The sequence below is a fragment of the Momordica charantia genome (genome assembly GCF_013281855.1).
Source record: "Momordica charantia cultivar OHB3-1 chromosome 6 unlocalized genomic scaffold, Mcharantia_2.0 BLBB01000006.1, whole genome shotgun sequence".
Lineage (NCBI taxonomy): Eukaryota > Viridiplantae > Streptophyta > Magnoliopsida > Cucurbitales > Cucurbitaceae > Momordica > Momordica charantia.
This window is the reverse complement of record NW_028275164.1, coordinates 32,871,706-32,891,949: the sequence shown is the minus strand read 5'-3', so window position 1 is coordinate 32,891,949 and position 20,244 is coordinate 32,871,706. Positions and strand designations below refer to the sequence as shown.

Sequence of the window (20,244 nt, the reverse complement as noted above, 5' to 3'; positions counted from 1 at the left end):
TCAATTGCGCATATGTTGTCTAAAAAAAACGCGAAGTACAATATTTGTCTACAATAGCATAATTCATTTTCTTCTCGATGATACGTAGGATGAGCTGTAACTATTACACCTTAACACTTTTAGGCCCTACCAAAATTCTTCTTTGTTGATGGCAGGGGTCCAGTGTTCGTTGGTTGATTTTGGGCTCAAACCGATGCGGTTTATCTCGATTGAAACTCATCGATTTTTGAATGTTATACAACTTCAATCGATCGATTACACCGACTAGTGGATCGATTATTAAAATGAGAGAACTCACTGTGTGAGACAGACAATGAGAGAAAAAGAGGCAAAGGGAAAAAAAAACTACCTTGAACCTGTCTTCTTCTCCTCGAAATAAATTAACACTAAACAACAAAAACAAAGAAGAAAAGAGATAGAGCTGGAGAACAAAAATGAAAAGAAGATGAAGATATATTGGCGATAGAAAGAGAGAGAAGGGAAAAAAAAAGGAAAGGAAAGAAAAGAGAGAGAGAGTAAACAATGAAAATTAAAAGTAAAACATAAATCGTATACCACCTCGAGAAAACCAGCACAGGTAGTTTTGCTGGTGCTAGCTGCGTTTGCAGCACTAAATGCAGTGTGCTGTATGCTATTTTTTTTTAACTAATAATCTAATTAATGTTGGTTGATTCAATTGAAAACTATTTTTTTCAACCAAACCCACCGAACAATCGGTTTTAGATTTTAAAAATTGAAACCGATCCAACTTGTCATCAAACCAACTGACCAACCTCGGTTTCGGTCGGCAAAGTTTTTGTACCACCCGTAGTTTCTAACCAAATTGACTGATCGAGCAACCAGTTTTAGATCTTAAAAATCGATGCCCACTAAACACATCATTCAACTGACGATGTTGGTTCGATTGGTTTTGGTTAGTCGGGATTGGACGGTAGATCACGAGAGAGGTAAAATATAGAAGAATATTATTTTAGTTATATATGCTCTCTTTTTCTAGTTTTAAAGTTAAACCCTAAACATCTGAGCTACAATAATTTAATGGTCAAATCAAAATTTGTTTTAATTTTAATCGAGGGAGCTAATGAAAGGTTTTTATTTATTTCCATAAATTTAAAAGTGTAAAGTTAAAATGACACTCTTAAAATGATAGGAGCATAAATCAAACTAATCTAGAGTGTTTTATATAAAATTTAGTATTTTTCACCTTTGTTTTCTAATTTTAATTAATGAAAAATATAAGAAAATTACAAAAAGCACCTTGTTACTATCACACCCTCAATATTTCAATGTGAGCAATTATTTCTCGAACTTATGAAACTGTTTGAATTAAACCCTATTGTTTATAACTTCACGAATTACAACTTGTAAAATGAGACAACCACTCGTGATTTATGAGAGTTGTTGCGATTAAACCCCACGACCATAAGACCATCTTTGACAATTTCATTTTTGAACTTTTCCTTTTCTAGATTCAGTTAAGATACTATCCAGTTTTCAATAATAAACTTCTTCTTCTTCTTCTTCTTTGTTGAAAATAGAAAGTCAAAATATTAAATGAACAATGAGCTACAAATGAAGATATATCCATCTCAAGAATGCCCAAAAGGCAAGCAGTATAATTAAAGAACCAAGTGGTCGTGGAAGAAGAGATTTGAAGCCCTTTCATTGCTAATGGAAATTAAAGAACCAACGGGTTCATTTTAAATACTTCTCTTCTTTAAACTGTCTTTTACTCTGCTCGAAGTTGGAGAAAGAAAAATATTTAAATACTATTTTGAGTCTGTAATTTTGGTCATTTTAATTTCAAAATCTCCGTAGTAGTTTATGTAATTTCAAGTTTTGTTAATTTTAATCATGTATTTTAAAAATGTTCATTTTAAACCATATACTTTTCAAATGTCACTCCACTCACTTTTAAGATCAAATGAGTCATTCAAGAAGATCAGCTAGTCAAAAGGCGAAACAAACCTTGCAAGAAAAGTCGATCCAAGAAGATCAACACAATTTTAACCTCATTAAATTTGGGACTTAATTAGGAAACATTAAAAAAATTTTAAAATAAAAATCTAATATGCCGTTAGATTATTATTTTATTAATATTTGGATTATGGGCAAATGTGACACTTTGGATGCAACATATTTTACTAATGTGAGGGTCCAACAACACAAATAATTATCTTATGATACATCAATTTGTCACTAAATTTTTCCATGGAATGAGCTATCCAAGTAACAAAAACAATAATACAATGACATATCAAATTATGAAAAGACGTTAACATGAATTAATTAAGTAGTAATTCACATCTATTCGGTTGAATTCGAATATCTCACTACCACTTATTGTATTATTAGAAAAGAAAAAGAAAATTATGAAAGGACTAAAGGAGAATTTATGATACAATGAAGACCAAATTGAGAATTCCCTAAATATGGAGGACCGTTGGGCTATATTTAGCCTTAAAAAGAAAGCCCAAAATTTTCCCTTACTCTCTCTTTCTTCTCAAAATTTCCCCCCAATTTTTCTTCTTCACTCCCTCTCGGCTCGGCTGCCACAGACAGCATTCTCAGTCGAACTCTTCCGCCAAGGTCAGTGTTCAATTTTCTGGATCCGAATGCCATGAATGAATACTAATTTAGTGTATTTCTAGTTGCTCTCTTCTGAATCTGATCTGAATACCATGCCCATGGATAACAATCTAGTGTAGTGTACTCTTCTGAATCCCTAATTTCCTGCGCATGTTGGCGTTTTTTGGAAAATTATACAAACTAAAACAAATTTTAAGGCCTTAAACTTCGATTCTCTTCCAATTTCTGACGCGATTTCTTCCACTTCTCGGCGAACAACTCAGACGGCGGTCGATATCCAGCGTACTCGACGATTTACATCGGCGAACATCTTTTCGTCTAGGTTAGTTTGGCTACTGCTATTTTTTTCTCCTCTCTTTCTGGATTTCTTCATTGATTTATGATGCAATTTCTCTCCTGTGAATGCCTCTGAGAGGTTGGAGGTTGACTTTGTCTTTGCAAGAAATTGCAAAAGAAAATAACATAATGTTCCTTGGATGCACACGCATAAATATATATGATCTCGTTTATTTATTTGAAGCCATTTGAAACATCTGGTTGCTATTGAATCTGCCATTCAACTTGTGTTTCTATGGTTGGTAGCTTAATTAACTGCGAGAAATAAAATAACTTACTTGCCTTGCATATATATCTTTTTCTTCTAATCTTTTTTGCTCCCTTTGGAACATCTTGTTGCTATTGAACGTCTTTTAACTTGCGTTTTTTACTGTTGGCAGATTTTGGCATAAGAATGTGAAAGAACCATTTGCCTTGGATATATATATATATATATATATATATATATATATATATATATATATATATATATATATATATATATATATTGATCTCTTTTGCTTTATTTGAAGCCTTCTAAAACATCATTTGCCTATTGCATTCATATAGCATATGTCAATGACCAATCATATGTGAAATCTCGTTAATGGTCATTGGTCAATGATTTTAACACCTCCCCAAAGAATAGCTGAACTGCTGAAGAAGGTTTATGTGAAAATGAATTATGAGATATTGTTCGAGATTGTGGTTATAGGGTCCTACAAAGTATGCCCAATATTGACACATTTCAGAAAGCGATGAAATGTCATTTATGTATAATAGAAATGATTGTAAGGGTATATGAATTAATAAATAGTGTGACTTCTTTACTATGTTTCGATGAGTTAATATATCTTATGAGTGAATATATCTTATGATTGTATATTCTGTATTTTTACTGTAGATTATTTCAATGAGTGATTCGAGTAGTAGCAGTCAAGATGAAAGGAGTGTTGTTATTCATACTGAGGTCAAAAAGGTCGCTCGAAGAGGCCCGACCACTATGCATGAGTTGACATGCATAAGAAACTTAGGGAAACGCAAGACAATTGAATATAATGACCAAGGTCAACCAATTGGAGAAAATGCAAAGAAAATGCAAAGCTTCATTGGCGTTTGTGTTAGACAAAAAATTCCAGTGACTTACAACCATTGGAAAGAAGTTCCACAAGAACTTAAAGATAAAATTTTTAATTGTGTAGAGGTAAGAAGTTTAGAACTTTAATAAAGGTAACAAACTTATGAAATTTACTTAATTTATACTGTTTTGTGATTTATGTTACATAGAAGTCGTTCGTGTTGGACTGGAGGTCCAAACATCATATTCTTCAATCTGCATCGAAGAAGTTTCGAACTTTTAAGTCCACGTTAACTCGGACGTACATACTTCCATTCAAGGATGAACCAATTTGCTTGCAGAATCCTCCTGAAAAATATCCACATATTGATCAAGAACAATGGAATTCATTTGTTAATGCAAGACTAAGTGAAGAGTGGGAGGTAACTATATTCTACCAATATATTTTTAAATACCGAAATTGTTTTGGTAATTTAAATTAAATGTCTTATGTTTTACAGACGCTTAGTCGTGCCCATAAAGAAATAAGGGCAAAATGCTTGTATAACCATCACATCTCTCGTAAAGGATATGCAAATCTTGCCCAGGAATTAGTAAGTTATGCTAATTAAATTAAATGTCTTATGATAATTAATGTATTTATGCTAATTAATAATATATACGTTCATATAGGACTTATCGAGTGACCCTTCCAATCGTGCAATTCTATGGAAAGAGGCACGAAAAGGAAAAAATAATGAATACTTCGATGATGCCACTAGAGAATGTGCTGCTAGAATTGTAAGTTTATATATTTTTGTTTAACTAGAATTTAGATGATGTGATACATAGATGGTAATAAATGTTTATAACAGGATGAGTTAGCTGCAATACACAAGGGAGAAGATATTTTAACCGAAGCATTGGGTACGTCTGAACATAGTGGGCGTGTAAGGGGAGTGGGTGAGTTTGTTTCACCATCCTTATATTTTAATGTTGTCAAAGGAAAGTCAAAGACTCAAGAATTGCAACCAAATAAATCCACAACTGAAGGAAGTAATCCTTCAAAGAAAAAGTCGAAAGGAAAAGAGATTGTCAACGTGCACGAAGAAATTTATGTCACAGATGAACAAAAAATGGAGGTAATCAATTTGTTTCAATTTTGGCGCCTATCCATGGGGCATGACACTTAGTTTTTTTCTTTTAAATTTTTGTAGGGAAAACCTTGTCACTTAGCTGTTGAATCGGTGGACAACATTGTTGCTGTAGGCACAATTTTTGATAATAATGTTCAATGTCCAACCGTTCATGGTGTGCCATTAGGAGTCGACAATGTTAGAGTTATGGTAGATATTGTCATAGACGAATATGCTACGATACCAATTCCTGTGAGAGGTGAGATAGAGACTCTAAATCAAACAATTGGTGGCTTCGTGGCATGGCCTCGCAGACTTGTAATTCTGAGTGAGGAGAAAAATGTACGTCTCTTTCCAACTTAAGTGAGTTATTTTTTTATACCTTTATTTTTTGTAATTTCAGTTTGTAATTTTGTTTGTGGTAGATTTCTTCTTCGAGAACATCCCAGACAAGAACACAATTGTCTAAACATACAGATGTCCATGTTTCTATTAAGCTCCTGAATCGATATGTCATGCTCTCAATGCAACATGAGGATACAGTTGAAATCAATTTGAGCAAGGACATATTTGGAAAGGAGAAGAACATTTATTTAACACGTAACGACATCATGCAGTATTGCACAATGATTGAAATAGGTTATTCGTGTATACTCACATACATTGCGTAAGTATATAAAATCTATTACACACATTGATTAAGGAACTATGTTTTATAACAATTTTTATCTTTTTAGGTATCTTTGGGATGTATATGAGTATGAGATAACTAAGAAATTTTTGATAGTTGACCCAGCAACCATTTCACCATATGTGAAGTCTCAAGAATATCGTTTTAGAAATCTAGCCAACAGGTTAGAAATGGTCAACTTGGAACAATTAGTACTCATTCCGTATAAGTCTGGGTAAGTAATGATAATTTAATTAATTAATTATTTATTTATGGTTTGTTTTATTCATAATTGATCATATTAAAATGTTGGTTATTAATAGTTGTCATTGGATGTTGATTATTATCAATCTTCGAGAGAATTGTGTTTATGTATTGGACTCTTTACGCAGAAAGATTCAAGAAGATTATCAAAGAGTCATAAATACGTAAGTGTCTTGAACTCTTATAGTTATAATTTTTACAATTATGTTCTAATGTTTCAAACTATTTAGATCATTGAAAATTTGGCAAGCTAAACACTCTATCCAACGATATCGCACTAATACAATTTGGAAATCTATAAAGGTAAAAATCCGTTTTACTATATTCTATACTTCATCAAATTTGCATTAAAATAATAATACGTATAGCTTATAATTATATTATTTTTCAATTTTTCTACATGTAGTGTCCTTGTCAGATGGGTTCGGTAGAGTGTGGCTACTATGTGCAGAAGTATATACGAGAAATAGTGCAAAACGCTAGTACCCACATAAGTAATATTGTATGTATAATTATTTATTTTTATGTGTTTACATGTATTTATATTTATGTTAATATTATCTTTCTCTTTCTTTGTAGTTTAACACAAAAAATGCATATCAACAGGAAGAAATTGATGAGGTTCGAATAGAATGGGCAGATTTTGTTGGAGGATTAGTGTAGGTTTATTATAGATCTGTTAATTTTGTTTGTTTGATATAAATACTTGGTTTACTTTTTGTGAGTAGAATGGAAGTATTTTTTTTTATAAATATATAGAAGTGTTACCTGTACATATATATAGAAGTGTTGGATGCTGCTTAATGTAGTTTGTGGAGGGATGGCGGTCTCCATTGGAACATGTTCAGTTTAGCTTATGGAGAGTTGAGTAGTCTCATTATTTGTTGTGTATGCATGTATAAAGAAGGTTGAGAAGGTTGTTGTTTATAAGTACAAGCATTCTTTTGAAACTTGTTCTAATGTCGTAGGATGTAGTTTGTGGAGGGATTTATATATGTATTATGTGTATGTATATAGAAGGATGTTATATGTTATTGCATTTCATGTTAGTTTTAGGTTATTCTAGTAGAGTTTATGCCAAAATTTTAACTTTTTTTTTTTTTTGATATACTTTTGGTGAATGAGTATTGAATTCTTGTAGGGAATTACTTATATTGGTATCTTTAGCTTTACCTTAGAAAGGGATGAATAGTCTCATTTATTTTGGTAAGTTACATTACTTTCTCCGTTATAAGTTCATGAACTATGGTATTATAATTGCAATTTAGGTTAGTTTTCTAGTGGTTGTGGTGTCCTGAAAGTTGTCTTAATGTGTCCGTCCAAGTTGAGTTATAGGCTATGAAAGAAGTTTTTTCTTTTAAGATAGTCCATATGTCACTTGAGTTGGAAGTTACATTTTTGACATATACGAGTGGTAATGTGGATAAGAAGGTGAAATTGACACTAATATACCCCATTGAGTTTGCTTTGTTGGGATACGAGAAGAAAATTAAGATCTGACACTAAGGGACGTTTGTGGTCTAGGTTTGGCATTTGTAGCTTGAGAATGTTAAACTTGGGGGTAGATTTGGGAGTGTTGCAACCTGGGATTGGAAAACCTATGTTTGGAGTACAAGAATGTGTAGCTTGGAACCATCATGGTCTAGTGGTCAACAAGGGCTATGTAAATAGCAAAGGTCTTAGAGGGAATGAGTTCAAATTATGGTGACCGCTATCTAGTATTTAATATTCTATGAGTTAGCTTGTCAACCAATGTAGTAGGGTTAGGCGGTTGGTCTGTGATTAGTATTTACCTTTTTTACAATATTACGTAACTCAAGTTGTTTTATTTCTTTATTCATAGATTGTTGTGCATCTTAGAACCTAAATTTAATTAAACTGTTCACAATAAATTGAAACAAAATTTCACATTGCATATAACAAAATTTTTAATTACAAAATGTTTTGATTTGAATTAATTTAAAACAAAATACATTATCTAGATCATTTTAATATGACTACGTTAATAAAGAATACTATACACATACTTTTCTTACTTTGCATATGATAAATTTGAAAATCAAATAATTTGTCATTTTTAATATTTAATCTATGCGCAGAATCATTTACGTAAATTTTCACATTATATGTAATATAAAGAGGATATATAACGAAAGTAAACATAAAAATTTAATTATTAAGTTCAATAACAAATTGTACTAAAAGTATTGGTCTTGAAAAGAAAAAAAAATAGTAACATAAAACGTAATTAAAATAATAAAAAAAACTATATGATCATTTAGGAAAATTTTTTGTTGCTTGTGTGGGAAATTGGGAGAGAATGTGAAAGGAAGAAGATACTTGGCACTTGGAGATTGGCTAAAAATCGAAACGTGAGTTAGATTGATTCCTCCCAGTCACTATTTGAAATACTTGATATCATATTTTGAGTCTAGGTTTTAATTATCGATATAGCTCCAGTTTTTAGATCTACAATAATTTATCTTGATATCAGATTATTTATTTATTTATTATTATTATTATTATTATTTTTTATACAGGAACCAAAGTTTTAGACCATTGAGTAACCGTAGTAAATAATAAGTATAGAAAAATAGAAAAATAGAGACTGAAAAAAAATTGCTGTTTTTAATAAGTTATATCATAATTAACAATATAATTGGATTGTTTCGAGTAATCAAAATGTAATATATTGTTTTTTTAATGTAATATATTAACCTATTAACCTACCACATAAAGTAACTTAGAAAAATCGAATCTTTAGATTTTTTTACGAATTTTTATTTTATTTTTTTAGTATAATATGTGGGGTGGGGATCGAATTTACAACCTTTAGTTGGAGATATATGTCAATTATCACTAAATTATGCTCGCTTCGACTTTTTTACGAAGTTATTATCAAGTTAATCTATTTTATAATAATGAGTGTTTATCCAAGTGATCGATCTTAATTATAAAAAAAAAAGAGAAAAAAATTAAGGCAATTGATGAAGAAAAGAGTTAGAGGGTTTGAAACTTGTAATAGTTATTGAAATAAAGAAACTTGAGGACTTTCTTTTTACTCTCTTAATTTTCTAGAGAGATAAAAGGTTGTTCTTCTTGAAATTAATTTGAGTTTGTCTTTGTATAATTGAATGAGTAAAAAAAAGGGAAAAGGGAAATTATTTTTTACCCTTAAAATTTTGCAAGGTCTCAAATTAATTTGTCTAAATTAAGATTCAATTTGATGAAATTAAAAATTTATAAATTAATTTGCTTTGGGCTCTTACATAATGGATTTGGAATTATTTCACTTTGGACCTAAACTTCTACCATAAGACACGAGGCTAGTGGCATGAATTTGCAAGAATTAAAGTTCGAAATGTCAATGTTGATAAAAATGTCGAGATCTGAATTTTATCGAAATTTTGATGTCGATGGAAATTTCAAGAAAAATCATGTAAGTTATGAAAGGATGAAAATTATTTGAATTAGTAAATAAGACTTTAATTAGGTTATAGTGAATCATTTTTAACCATCATATCTAATAACACATGTAATATACTTGTGGAAATGTTGACGTCAGTAGAAATATTAGAAGAAGATCATAAAAATTGATAGAATACTATTTAACTTAATTATGTTTTATTAATGATTTCTAAGCATCATATTCTAAAAAAATTTCAATCCTTTATTCAACCACAAAATTGAAAAAAAAAAAAAAGAAACTCATTTGATTCTCCAGTAAATCAGTTAAAATTGGTTAGAATAAATCATTGTGTTGACTTTAATTATTGAAGTTAACTATGAGCATTACTAAAGTATAAACAACATTTTAATAAAAATATTAATGTGAATGAAAATTTCAAAAATAAGAATCATGAAAAACATAGAAATCGGTTAAATTGTTTCAACTAGTAAAGAGACTTTAATTATAATTTAATTAGAATATGATTCACCATCTATAATATCATATTTCAAGATATATGAAATATTTGTTACATAATTGAAAATATATTAAATATGAATGGAAGGTTAAAAAAAAAAAAACTATTGATTATAAATACAAGCATACCTCAAATAGAGAACACATCCAATATCATCCCAAATATTGATAATAAGTGGAGATGGAAAAGCTAGTGGAATGGGAAATATTAATTTGGTCATTGAAGTTTCAATTTTGGTTTATTTTGGTTCTTATATCTTCGAAAGATTCATTTTGGTTCCGTACTTTCAATTTTAGTTCATTTTAATTCATGTACTTTTAAAATGTTTATTTTGGTTTTCTGTACTTTCAAAAAGTGATTTTGGTCCTTTATTTTATTAATCTCATTTTTTTATCACAATTTCAACCCAACAGTAAAATCAATATATTACTTCAAATGTAAACATTACTTTATACTTATAAAATTTGTATTAAAATTTTGTAAAAAGGGACTAAAATGATCACTTAAAAAAAACAGGAACCAAAATAAATATTTTCTAAGTGCATGGACTAAAATAAACTATTAAAGTTTAAAATACATGAACCAAAATGAATACTTTTAAAATATGGAGACCGAAATGAACAGAGAGTAAAAGTACGGGTTCCAAAATATTGTTTTAACATACAATTTAATTAGAATATAATTTACCATCTATAATATCATATTTAAAGATATATGAATTATTTGTAACATAATTAAAAAATATATGAAATATGATAGAAAGTTGGTAATAAGTGGTACTAAAAAAATATATAAATATATACAAGTGGAGGTGGGGATTTTTCAAAAAAAAAAAAAAAGAAAGAAAGAAAGTGGAGGTGGGAAAAGCGAGTAAAATGGGAAATTGAGAAGTGAGCGCGTGAGAGAGAGAGAGAGAGAGAGAGAGAGAGAGAGAGAGAGAGAGAATGATCGGATCGGAACAGTTAGAGAGAAACGTGGAGCGGTGTGTGCAGTGAAAAATGGCTGCTATCGTGTCTCTCAGTGGAAGGCCTTCCTCTGGGCTCTGCAAAATCAATGGCATTTCCGTCATTCCTCCGTTTAGGGTTTAATGGCGGCTCTGGCTGCGGCTCCCCCTAGGGTTTTTCCATTTTATCCCTATCCTCTCTCCTCTCTCTCTCACCGCTTTCGATCGGTTTCCATATATTTACTCTCTTTCACTCATGATTCTGCTTTCTCTGGTTTCAATTTCAATTTCCTGAATAAAGCTGAAATGGGCATGATGGATGTGTTGAGACGAAAGAATAAGGTGGTGGGTTTTACACCCTTTTGTTGTTCTGTTCTCTTTTCCAACGCAGAAATTTGCTGCGAAATTATCTGTTAATGTTTTCTAATCACTCGGCTCTCGGCTCTTATATTTCAGGAACGTGTAGAGGATGATACCAAGAAATACTGTGTTGATTGTAAGACTACCAAGACCCCTTTATGGCGTGGAGGCCCCGCTGGACCTAAGGTTCTAACTCCACTCTCTTTATTTTCATGTTTCTTTGTTTCCAATCTTCATTTATTGCGTCTCTTTTCCATTTCGTGGATTGTTCTGTTTTACTGCTTTTGTTTGATTTTCAGCTTCTGAGTTGGATTTGTGTTCTATTTTTCTATTTGGATACTGGGTTTCTCTTCGAAGTTCTTTTGTTTTTTGATCTTGAGCTTCCGTTATGGATTTGTGTTCTGGTTTTGGTTCTTCTCTGTTTATGAAGCTCTTCTAACATTCTTTGTTTTATCTTGAACTTCTGGGTTGGATTTGTGCTCTGTTTTTGGTTTCCCTACAAACTGGTTTCTAAGTTGATCGTCCATTTTCTCTCCTGTCTTCTTATATTATATATATATATTTTTATTGATTTTAAGATTCTGTGTTGGATTCATGATGATCTGTGATTGGTTCTAACTTCTAATTTTATGTTTCAAACTTGGTTTCTTCTCTGTTCATGAAGCTGATCGTTCATTTTTTCTTGACTGTCTTCCAACATTCTTTGTTTGACAACGCTTCTGAGTTGGATTCATGATATTTTTTGTTCTATTTTTCCCTTGAAACTGGTTTTCTCCTTTGTTCATGCCCATTTCTTTTTGAAACTGGGAATCTTCTTAATTATTTGTTTCTTTAATCAATATGTCTTTGCTGTTCCTGGAATTTTCATCTTGGTTTTAGATTTTGATCACATGAAAAGTTAAAAAACAGCTCTTCCCCATTGTGGGGGGTTTTTGCAGTCACTGTGTAACGCATGTGGGATCAGGTTTAGAAAGAGAAGAGTCTCCACCATTGGAACCAACAGAGGGTGTGACAGAAAGAGAGAAAAGGCTCATAGCCATGGCGGCTCCACCACTGCCGCCATGTCAGCCACCACTTCCTCTAGTGCCACCGCTGCCGATGCAAAATCCAACAACGGTGGCGCAGATGGGGAGGAGGAAGAAGAGGATTTAGGGGAATGTGGGTCATTGAGGATGAGGCTGATGATGGCGTTGGGGGAGGAGGTGGTGGTGCAGCAGAATATTTCGAAACAGCGGCCCCCGAGGAAGCTCGGGGAGGAGGAGCAGGCAGCGGTGTCGTTAATGGCACTGTCCTGTGGCTCTGTGTTTGCCTGAACCAGAAGTAGGAAGAAGAAGAAGGAGGTACAGAAGCAGTAGTAGTATTTAGTATTTTACACATCAAAGTTCTAACCAATACCAATTACCAACCAAAGAATCACCATCACCTCCTTTTCTGCATATTTTGTCACTTTTTTTTTTTTTTTAACCTCTAAATTAATGAAATGGAAGAGACCCAGAATAGTAGGAATTGGGTTTCTTCCAAAAATGGTAGTGTTAGGGAAATCAAAAAGAAAGGAGATTTAGGGAGATTCAAAATGATGGTTTTGTGCAGTTGTTGTAGGGCTGTAGTTATTTTTCTTTTCTTTAATTCATGTGTTCATATGCCACCAAAATGACACAAATCTACATAAGCCTGTTCTCTCACTCTCTTCCCCAAAGAAAAGAAAATTACTATGGTTATAACCCAATTTGGGTTTAAATTTTAACCATCTTTTATACGCTGGAGACTTAAATTGTTATAAGTATGACATATCCTTCTTCCACCCACTAATTTCAGTCTTGAATCTCAGTCTCGTCCCTAAAATTTTGGTACCCTCCCTTGGTTTGCCGTGTCCCTAATAGGAATGTTTTAATTTGGTATTTATAGCTTAGTCAAACTTTATAATTCATTTCTGTCGTCTTATATTATCCAAAAAATTTTGCATGACAAGGGTTGATTTTTCTATTATTTGGTTTAGTTGATTGTATTATGGAGGTGTTTAGTGTTAAGTTAAAAAATAGACAGTTTACGAGAAGGTAAAACAAAAAATTTAGAGTTGAAGGTGAGGTCTAATCGAGAATCACATGGAAGATTTTCATTCTCTTTGAGGTGCCACTAAAATGGAATCAATTGGTGGGACGAATCTCAAATTTGAGAATGATGCTCCCCGTGAAGTAGTCTTATTTCTCTCCTATAACTTCATCAATCTCATCGCTCCTTATTTGGTGGACTCCACACGTTTTTAACAATTACTTTACAACTTTTTTTTCCCTCTCATTTGTCAAGTAATCCATAACTTTATAATTAATTATTTTACAATTTTATTCTTTCTTACTTTATTTTTATTTCTAATAAAAACTGTGCAACTTTTATTAGTTGAAGTAATCTTATAATCAAATATTATAAATTTCATTTTAAACCCTATACTAAAAAATATATATAATTATAAATTTCATTTTAAACCCTATACTAAAAAATATATGTATATCTAAAAGTAATTTCATATATATAAATATAAACTGTAGTAACTGTTCTATGTGTTTGGTTTTAGCCTTCTTTCAAAATACAACATCAACCATATTAACTCTTGTTTTCATGTTCTAGCATCAACATCAACAAGCTATAAAATCTACATGACTTGATATCAATTTACCAAATATTATAACTCTTCTTATCAAACACTATAAGAACTTGTTTTCTAACACTACTGACGGTAACTATAGTACAAGTATAGTAACTATTTCCATTGCCACAAACTGAGTTGCGAAGTTAACTCATAATCTTCCAACTTACTATCTCTTTATGGAGTGGGGATGAAAACTTAAGGACTCAATTTGAAAAACATATGAACGTTTCTTAATTCCAACAACTTGATCCAATATCTCTATCCTCCTAGTTTTCGTATCATACAAGATAAAATCAATTCCATCAAAAAGACATAAGATATTCCCATCCTCAAAGACTTTGATGAGTTGAAGGTCAAGATAATCCAACAAATTTTATGGTAGGACAATAACAAATGCTACAATCCATGAATCTTCTTCCATTTTCCACACATGAAACTCACGATGTTGGAGATTGTAACGAGGGAGAGAGAGAGATAGAGGATGTCTACTAGAGTAGTAAGTTCTTGTACCCAACTTTACGAATAGAATTTTCCTGGAATTTCTCATCTTCCACATCCAAACAGAATAAGAAATCTCTACTACAGTAGTAAGTTTTTGTACTGGTATTGAGTTTCTTGCTATTTTGTACAGTTTTATCTTGGGACTAAAACCAAATACATAAGAGCAGCATCCTCCTCTACTCCTATCGAATTTGGAAGTTTCATGTTCTCATTTGTCATGGAATTTAATACGTCAAAACAAGTTCCTGCATTGTGGAAAAGAGAAGTCCATCGTAGAAACCGACAAATTCGGTAGCAGGGTTACTAGGATGGAAACTTATTAAATCTTAAATTTTTTCTTACAATATAGACTAAATCGTTACAAACTTTAAACTACATCGATTAAATTATTATATATTAAAGTTTAAGGACTAGATTATTACTAATTTAATGATAAAGAGCCTAAATTATTAGAAACTAAAGCTGGGACTAAAAATTGATTGAAAAGTATTTATTTGCCTTCAATATTTTGATAACAAAAGTTAAAAATGATAAATAATTTAGGATAAAATTGTATATTTATAGTTAAAATTTCTTATAATTATTTAAAATTAGAAAAAACAAATTACACGATCCGTAAGTTTAGCCGTGTCTGATTTTAAAAAGAAAAAATAATAATAATTAGGAAAGAAAGAAACGACGAACTAAAAATCCAAGAAGCAGTTTTTTCGGACATCCATGTCTCCGGAATTCACTTCTCCTTCTTCTTCCTCGCGATTTACAGCCTCTCTTTATCTCTTTAACTTACTTTCTTCTGTTGGGTTTTCAAATGCGGCTTAATCCTTCCTCGGATTTGCTTTGAGGCAAGTTTCTCTCTCTTTGCTTTGCAAGTTTCCTGTTTCTGCATTGAGAAAATGGTTGACAATTCGAAAAGGGGAAGTTGTATTCTTTTGAAATTTGGATGTAAATAGTTGGATGTTGGTCTGTTAGAAGAGTGGATCGTCCAACAATTTAGGGGTCCATTATACCGTATCCCCTTTTCCCAATCTCATGCAGTAGTGCTTTATTTGGAAATTTTGAGTGCGATGCGATCAATAAGTTCTCATTGTTTGATTTCATATTTCTTTGGTTTTTAGTAATTAATGATGGGATATTTCTCTTTATGGAATTTTGGGGAAGGGCTGGAGGATCGAGATGGGGTGGGAGTTGGAAATATTCTTGGCTTAATAGGATTGTATTTAAAGTGTTTGTTAAAATGCCTGAATGAGCTCGTGAAAGATGAATCCTAATTTTTGTCTTTGACATGATTGTGTTTGTTCATTTGTACATTTGGGGCTTTATCGTTATTGTTTATTCGTTCTTCTGGTGATTCTGTTTGATAATCAATGTGGAGAAGTTGAAGTTGATCTCCTTCTTTTTTTAATTTTCTTGTTTTGATATGGTCTTTTACATTGTTCCTCGCCCATATCCTTCAGGTTGAAGACTATTGCATCCGATGCCGAATTTGTTTTGGGTTTTCTGTCTAGTTTTCCTCTAGTTGTGATTTCAAATGATAACAGTTCCAATGTGCTTTTCGATCTTGAGAGTTCCGAAATTTGGAGTCCACACATTAGCTAATTTTTGGAGGACAAACTTCCATCCCCTGAACAGGAATTATGGTCATAGTTCTTGGTATGATCAGCTTTGTTTTAGAATCTATAACCTTGAAGGAGGGCAAAATAAGAGATGGACCAGAAAATCGATAACCACGAAAGCAGGGAGGAAAGTGAAGAACAACCCCAGCAGTAAACCAAGTGATATCAGAAATGAAATTTTAGAGGGATCGGTTTCAACAAGCTGTACAGTTAGCATTAATAAGACTGAGAAAAGTGAAACCCAGAAACTTCAGTATTGTGATATTCAGCAAACATTTACTAAGAAAAAGGAGTTGACTAGGCCGGTGACAGTTATAGCCTTTGACATTGAAACAACAGGTTTTAGTAGAAAAAAGGATAGGATAGTGGAAATAGCCTTTCAAGATCTTTCAGGAGGAGAAAATAGCACCTTCCAAACATTAATAAATCCAGAGTGCTATATTCCAAATTCTCTTGTACATGGCATTACAAGCCGTATGGTCAGCAGACCCGATGTTCCAAGGTATCAAAAAATGCTTATTGTTATAGTCTCATTCCCCTACTGTTTTACTATCCAGTTCAGTGCTAGTTGAGACAGATCTTTAACCATATATAATTTGAATATTTGATAATGTTTGCTAGGTCCATCCATTCAATTTTTTTTTAAGTAATTAGCATTAATTATATGTAACGTGAAATTTGCAGAGTTGACAATCATATCTAAACGTTTCTTTTCTATGTTCATTTAGGATGAAGGATCTTATACCAATTTTATTACAATTTGTTTTAAGCCGTCAGAAACCTGATGGTTATATATTATTGGTAGCTCATAATGCTCGTACCTTCGACGTGCCCTTTCTGCTCAATGAATTCAGCCGCTGCTCCTTCGACATTCCTCAAGATTGGCTATTTCTTGATAATATGATTTTAGCCCGTCAACTGATGATATCCTCAGGTTAGTTTTCCCTTTGCACATATTTTCTTGCTCTGGCTTTTCTGTAGATAAAAAGATTGATGTGATATAGTGTAATATGGATGGTAATGTCGTGATCAGATTCAAAGCTTTCAAAAATTTCGTTACAAGCTCTTCGCGAGTATTACAGTATTCCGCTGGTGGGTTCAGCTCACAGAGCAATGTCGGATGTGATGTCGTTGTCGCTGATTCTTCAGAGGCTTACTTTCGACCTCAAGCTGGAAATCCCCGATCTCATTGAAAGATCTTTCACTGCTTCAGACCTGATTAAGAAGAACAAGGACTAGTTTTTAAGTTATATGCATAGATCAATCTTAACTTAGTGATCAAGCTGTGGTCCTGTTGTAATGTTATTTATTAATTGTATTGTAACTTTTGTTCATTCTTATCAGCAAAATATTGGGCCATTTTATTTGTGCCAATCAGATTTGTCTTGATATCCATATTCTCCAAAAAAAAAAAAAACTAGTGCTGAATTGGATTATCATGACAGAAAATCTTTTGTTTTCTTGTTTTGAATGGATACTTGATGAAACGAGAATTGACAGAGTTTATGAAGAAAGATGAAAAGGGGATCTGCGTTCTGTTCTGATGTTGAAATGGCTGAACTGAACTACTTTTGAGGCGTTTGTGGCAAGGAAGGAATTATATGGAAATGTTTGTAAACAGTAAATATACATAAAGATTCAATATTTCGACCCTTAATTTTTAGATTTCTAATACATCTACATATTTCTTAGAGGTGAAAGTGAGCAGGTTGGATCAATTTTTGGCTAAAATAGGTGCAGATTCAACTAATCATATGATAAACACCAACGAAAATTGACTGGGATTGGTCTTCGAACTTTTTGAGAATTCAATTTTTTGTTTATTGTTTTTTTTAAATCGTTTATGAAATTCTAAGTAAATTTCAAAAATAAAAAAATAAAATAGTTTTTTTATAACATGTTTTTTTTTTTTAAATGCTGAACTTTTTCTTTCTCAAATATTTATCTGTAAAGTTCTTTCTCACTAAAATTTTTTTTTCCTACATAAATCTCTCCCTTTAAAATCTTTATGTTGAAAATATTCACTATCATTTATCCCTCCAAAATGTTCATCTTTATATATCTTAATTTATTTCTTACTTAATATATCACTCTCATTTTTATCTTTTTAAAATTTCGCTTTTTATATTTTTTTCTCTTTCTAATCTATCTTTTATCTAGTAAATATATCTCCAATTTTCTATATATTTTTTTTTCTTTCAATTTTTTTTACTGTAACTTCTTTTGATTTATTTATGTTTCTCCAACAAATGTATCTCAAATTTTTTTACTATAATTTTTATTTCATTTTCCAATTGTATCTGTTTCTGTGACATATCTGTTGCTCCCAACTTTACTTCCTTCCTCCAAAATTTTTTTCTTTTAACTGTTATCTTATTAAATTTTTTTCTCTAACTTTTCTTTTTATTTATCTCTCTAAATTTCCTCTCTCTTAAATTTCTCTTTAAGTTTATTCTTATCTCTCTAAACTTTTATTTTTCGTGTCTCTACTTTAGAGATGTCAAAATAAAATAAGAGAAAAAATGAATAAAATAAAATAAGAGAAATAATGAATAAAATAGAATAAGAGAAATAATGAATAAAACAAGAAAGGGAAGAAATATAATATCTCTCTAAACTTTTATTTTTCATGTCTCTACTTTAGAGATGACAAAATAAAATGAATAAAATAGAATAAGAGAAATAATGAATAAAACAAGAAGGGAAGAAATATAAAATTTTGCTTTCATTGAGAGTCGAACTCAAGACCTCCCGCTTACTAAACGGGTGCTCTAACCAACTGAGCTATGAAAGCTATTGCTATAATAGTTGCATTTTTTTAATTGATTTAAAAATAGTCTTTATTATAATAAATATTATTTTTGAGGCCTCCCGCTTACTAAACGGGTGCTCTAACCAACTGAGCTATGAAAGCTATTGCTATAATAGTTGCATTTTTTTAATTGATTTAAAAATAGTCTTTATTATAATAAATATTATTTTTGAGGTCGTTTATTTCTCTTCTTTATTCATTCATTCTCATCTACTCCATCCCTCGTACAAATAAGAAAAATAAATTTTTGGTTTCTAAAGTTTGGAATAGATATCTATTTAGTCTATGAAATTTTAAAATGGAGATTTTTGGTCTTTGATGTTTAAATCAGGTGTCTATTTAGTCTCTAAAATTTTAAAATAAACACTTTTAATCTTGAATTTAAATGGTTATTACCTATTGGACTATTTGATTGACTAATATGAAAATGAGGTGGCATTAAATTACTAATTGTGTTTTACTCATTGGCAAAATAGATTAATTTAATTTTTCTTTAATTAATGGACGTGTCTCTTTCTTCTTCAAATTATGTCATTCATTTGTTTTCTTCTTCCTCCCCTGGAAAGCTCACCACTAATCGTCGTCCACCATCTCAATCCTCGTCACCTGTCGCTGCTATTGCTGGTCACTGAAGTGTTGTCAAATCAACACTTCAAGGACCAAATAAACGCTTTAACATCATGACCAAAAGTGTCTATTTTGAAATTTCAAAGACTAAATAGAGTATTTTAAACCAAAAGTGTACTTTTCCATAAAAAAATATATAAATGATTTTGCTGTTAACTTATAGTACTACTAGTTAGTGTGTAAATTCGAGTGTATTTAAATAGATAAAGCGCATAAATTATCTTTTTTGAGGTCAAAAGTTTAGAGCATATTTGGTAACGTTCATGTGTTTCTTCTTTTTTGTTTCCAATTTTGTAAAGAACTTAAATCATTTGCCAACTATTATTTTTTTGTTTCATATTCTTCTATAAACATCTCAAAATTGAGAGAGAAGAGACACCGGTGTGGTATCAACCAACCACACTTCGATGCAAGGTTTCAGAGAGGGGCTGCTATTGCTTGAAGGAGGTTGAAGACATGATTGGGTTGTGGAAACCGACTTGTTCTAATTAAAGGCCATAGGGAATTTGGGGACGCTAGTCCGCCCTATGCTAATTAAATTTATGGTACCGTCGATCCTCGTAGGCCTAAGCTTACGTAATAATCTACAGGTTGGGGTGCGAGAGATCGAACCTCCTCCCTCGCCTTTCCCTTGGCAAGCTTGACCCCGACTGTTGAGTTGTTAGTGTGTATGTCACAGGCATTGTCAAGCAGAGTGACGACAAGTAGCTAGGTCGGGTATAGATGGGTGCCACCCTTTGGTCGAGCCTCACACCTCAATGTCAAATTGCAAATTTGGTCCATGAAT

General features: G+C 31.7%; 3 protein-coding genes and 1 non-coding gene across 10 annotated transcripts; 3 read left to right on the top strand and 1 right to left on the bottom strand.

The window, feature by feature from the left end:
- The first annotated feature begins 2,440 nt into the window (after nucleotides 1–2,440).
- On the top strand, nucleotides 2,441–6,981 carry LOC111007859 (uncharacterized). Of its 4 annotated transcripts, none has more exons than XM_022280385.2 (14): nucleotides 2,441–2,589; nucleotides 2,853–2,911; nucleotides 3,809–4,108; nucleotides 4,195–4,404; nucleotides 4,483–4,575; nucleotides 4,655–4,762; nucleotides 4,837–5,103; nucleotides 5,179–5,439; nucleotides 5,523–5,764; nucleotides 5,835–6,002; nucleotides 6,091–6,195; nucleotides 6,262–6,334; nucleotides 6,438–6,533; nucleotides 6,611–6,981. In XM_022280385.2, the coding sequence occupies exons 3-14, from the start codon at nucleotides 3,818–3,820 to the stop codon at nucleotides 6,692–6,694; spliced, it is 1,998 nt and encodes a 665-aa protein (XP_022136077.1). In that variant the 5' UTR covers nucleotides 2,441–2,589; nucleotides 2,853–2,911; nucleotides 3,809–3,817; the 3' UTR covers nucleotides 6,695–6,981. The 4 variants fall into 4 exon arrangements, with proteins under 4 accessions (XP_022136077.1, XP_022136079.1, XP_022136080.1 ...); XM_022280387.2 differs by having other exon boundaries at nucleotides 4,192–4,404; nucleotides 6,160–6,195; XM_022280388.2 differs by having other exon boundaries at nucleotides 4,192–4,404; nucleotides 6,438–6,525.
- A 3,802-nt stretch (nucleotides 6,982–10,783) lies between these two features.
- On the top strand, nucleotides 10,784–13,016 carry LOC111007526 (GATA transcription factor 15). Of its 4 annotated transcripts, none has more exons than XM_022279922.2 (4): nucleotides 10,784–11,074; nucleotides 11,202–11,245; nucleotides 11,357–11,446; nucleotides 12,199–13,016. In XM_022279922.2, exons 2-4 carry the CDS (start codon nucleotides 11,207–11,209, stop codon nucleotides 12,571–12,573), a joined length of 504 nt encoding a protein of 167 aa, XP_022135614.1. In that variant the 5' UTR covers nucleotides 10,784–11,074; nucleotides 11,202–11,206; the 3' UTR covers nucleotides 12,574–13,016. The 4 variants fall into 4 exon arrangements, with proteins under 4 accessions (XP_022135614.1, XP_022135612.1, XP_022135615.1 ...); XM_022279923.2 differs by having other exon boundaries at nucleotides 10,785–11,074; nucleotides 11,202–11,242; XM_022279920.2 differs by having other exon boundaries at nucleotides 10,784–11,245.
- Nucleotides 13,017–15,057: 2,041 nt separating this feature from the next.
- DPD1 (Polynucleotidyl transferase, ribonuclease H-like superfamily protein) lies at nucleotides 15,058–17,560 on the top strand. The gene is made up of 4 exons (XM_022279902.2): nucleotides 15,058–15,247; nucleotides 15,860–16,520; nucleotides 16,747–16,952; nucleotides 17,052–17,560. Exons 2-4 carry the CDS (start codon nucleotides 15,934–15,936, stop codon nucleotides 17,255–17,257), a joined length of 999 nt encoding a protein of 332 aa, XP_022135594.1. The 5' UTR covers nucleotides 15,058–15,247; nucleotides 15,860–15,933; the 3' UTR covers nucleotides 17,258–17,560.
- A 1,178-nt stretch (nucleotides 17,561–18,738) lies between these two features.
- On the bottom strand, nucleotides 18,739–18,812 carry TRNAT-AGU (transfer RNA threonine (anticodon AGU)). The gene has a single exon. It is a non-coding gene; the product is annotated as a tRNA-Thr (tRNA).
- Nucleotides 18,813–20,244: the final 1,432 nt, after the last annotated feature.

Coding starts and splice junctions, on each gene's coding strand:
- LOC111007859 (XM_022280384.2), top strand. CDS start 3,818: ATGAGTGATTCGAGTAGTAGCAGTCAAGATGAAAGGAGTGTTGTTATT. Junction 5,765..5,834: donor TGTATACTCACATACATTGC/GTAAGTATATAA, acceptor TTATCTTTTTAG/GTATCTTTGGGATGTATATG. Junction 6,335..6,437: donor CAATTTGGAAATCTATAAAG/GTAAAAATCCGT, acceptor TTCTACATGTAG/TGTCCTTGTCAGATGGGTTC.
- DPD1 (XM_022279902.2), top strand. CDS start 15,934: ATGATAACAGTTCCAATGTGCTTTTCGATCTTGAGAGTTCCGAAATTT. Junction 16,521..16,746: donor AGCAGACCCGATGTTCCAAG/GTATCAAAAAAT, acceptor ATGTTCATTTAG/GATGAAGGATCTTATACCAA. Junction 16,953..17,051: donor TCAACTGATGATATCCTCAG/GTTAGTTTTCCC, acceptor TGTCGTGATCAG/ATTCAAAGCTTTCAAAAATT.
- LOC111007526 (XM_022279920.2), top strand. CDS start 11,045: ATGGCGGCTCTGGCTGCGGCTCCCCCTAGGGTTTTTCCATTTTATCCC. Junction 11,246..11,356: donor TGAGACGAAAGAATAAGGTG/GTGGGTTTTACA, acceptor CTTATATTTCAG/GAACGTGTAGAGGATGATAC. Junction 11,447..12,198: donor GAGGCCCCGCTGGACCTAAG/GTTCTAACTCCA, acceptor GGGTTTTTGCAG/TCACTGTGTAACGCATGTGG.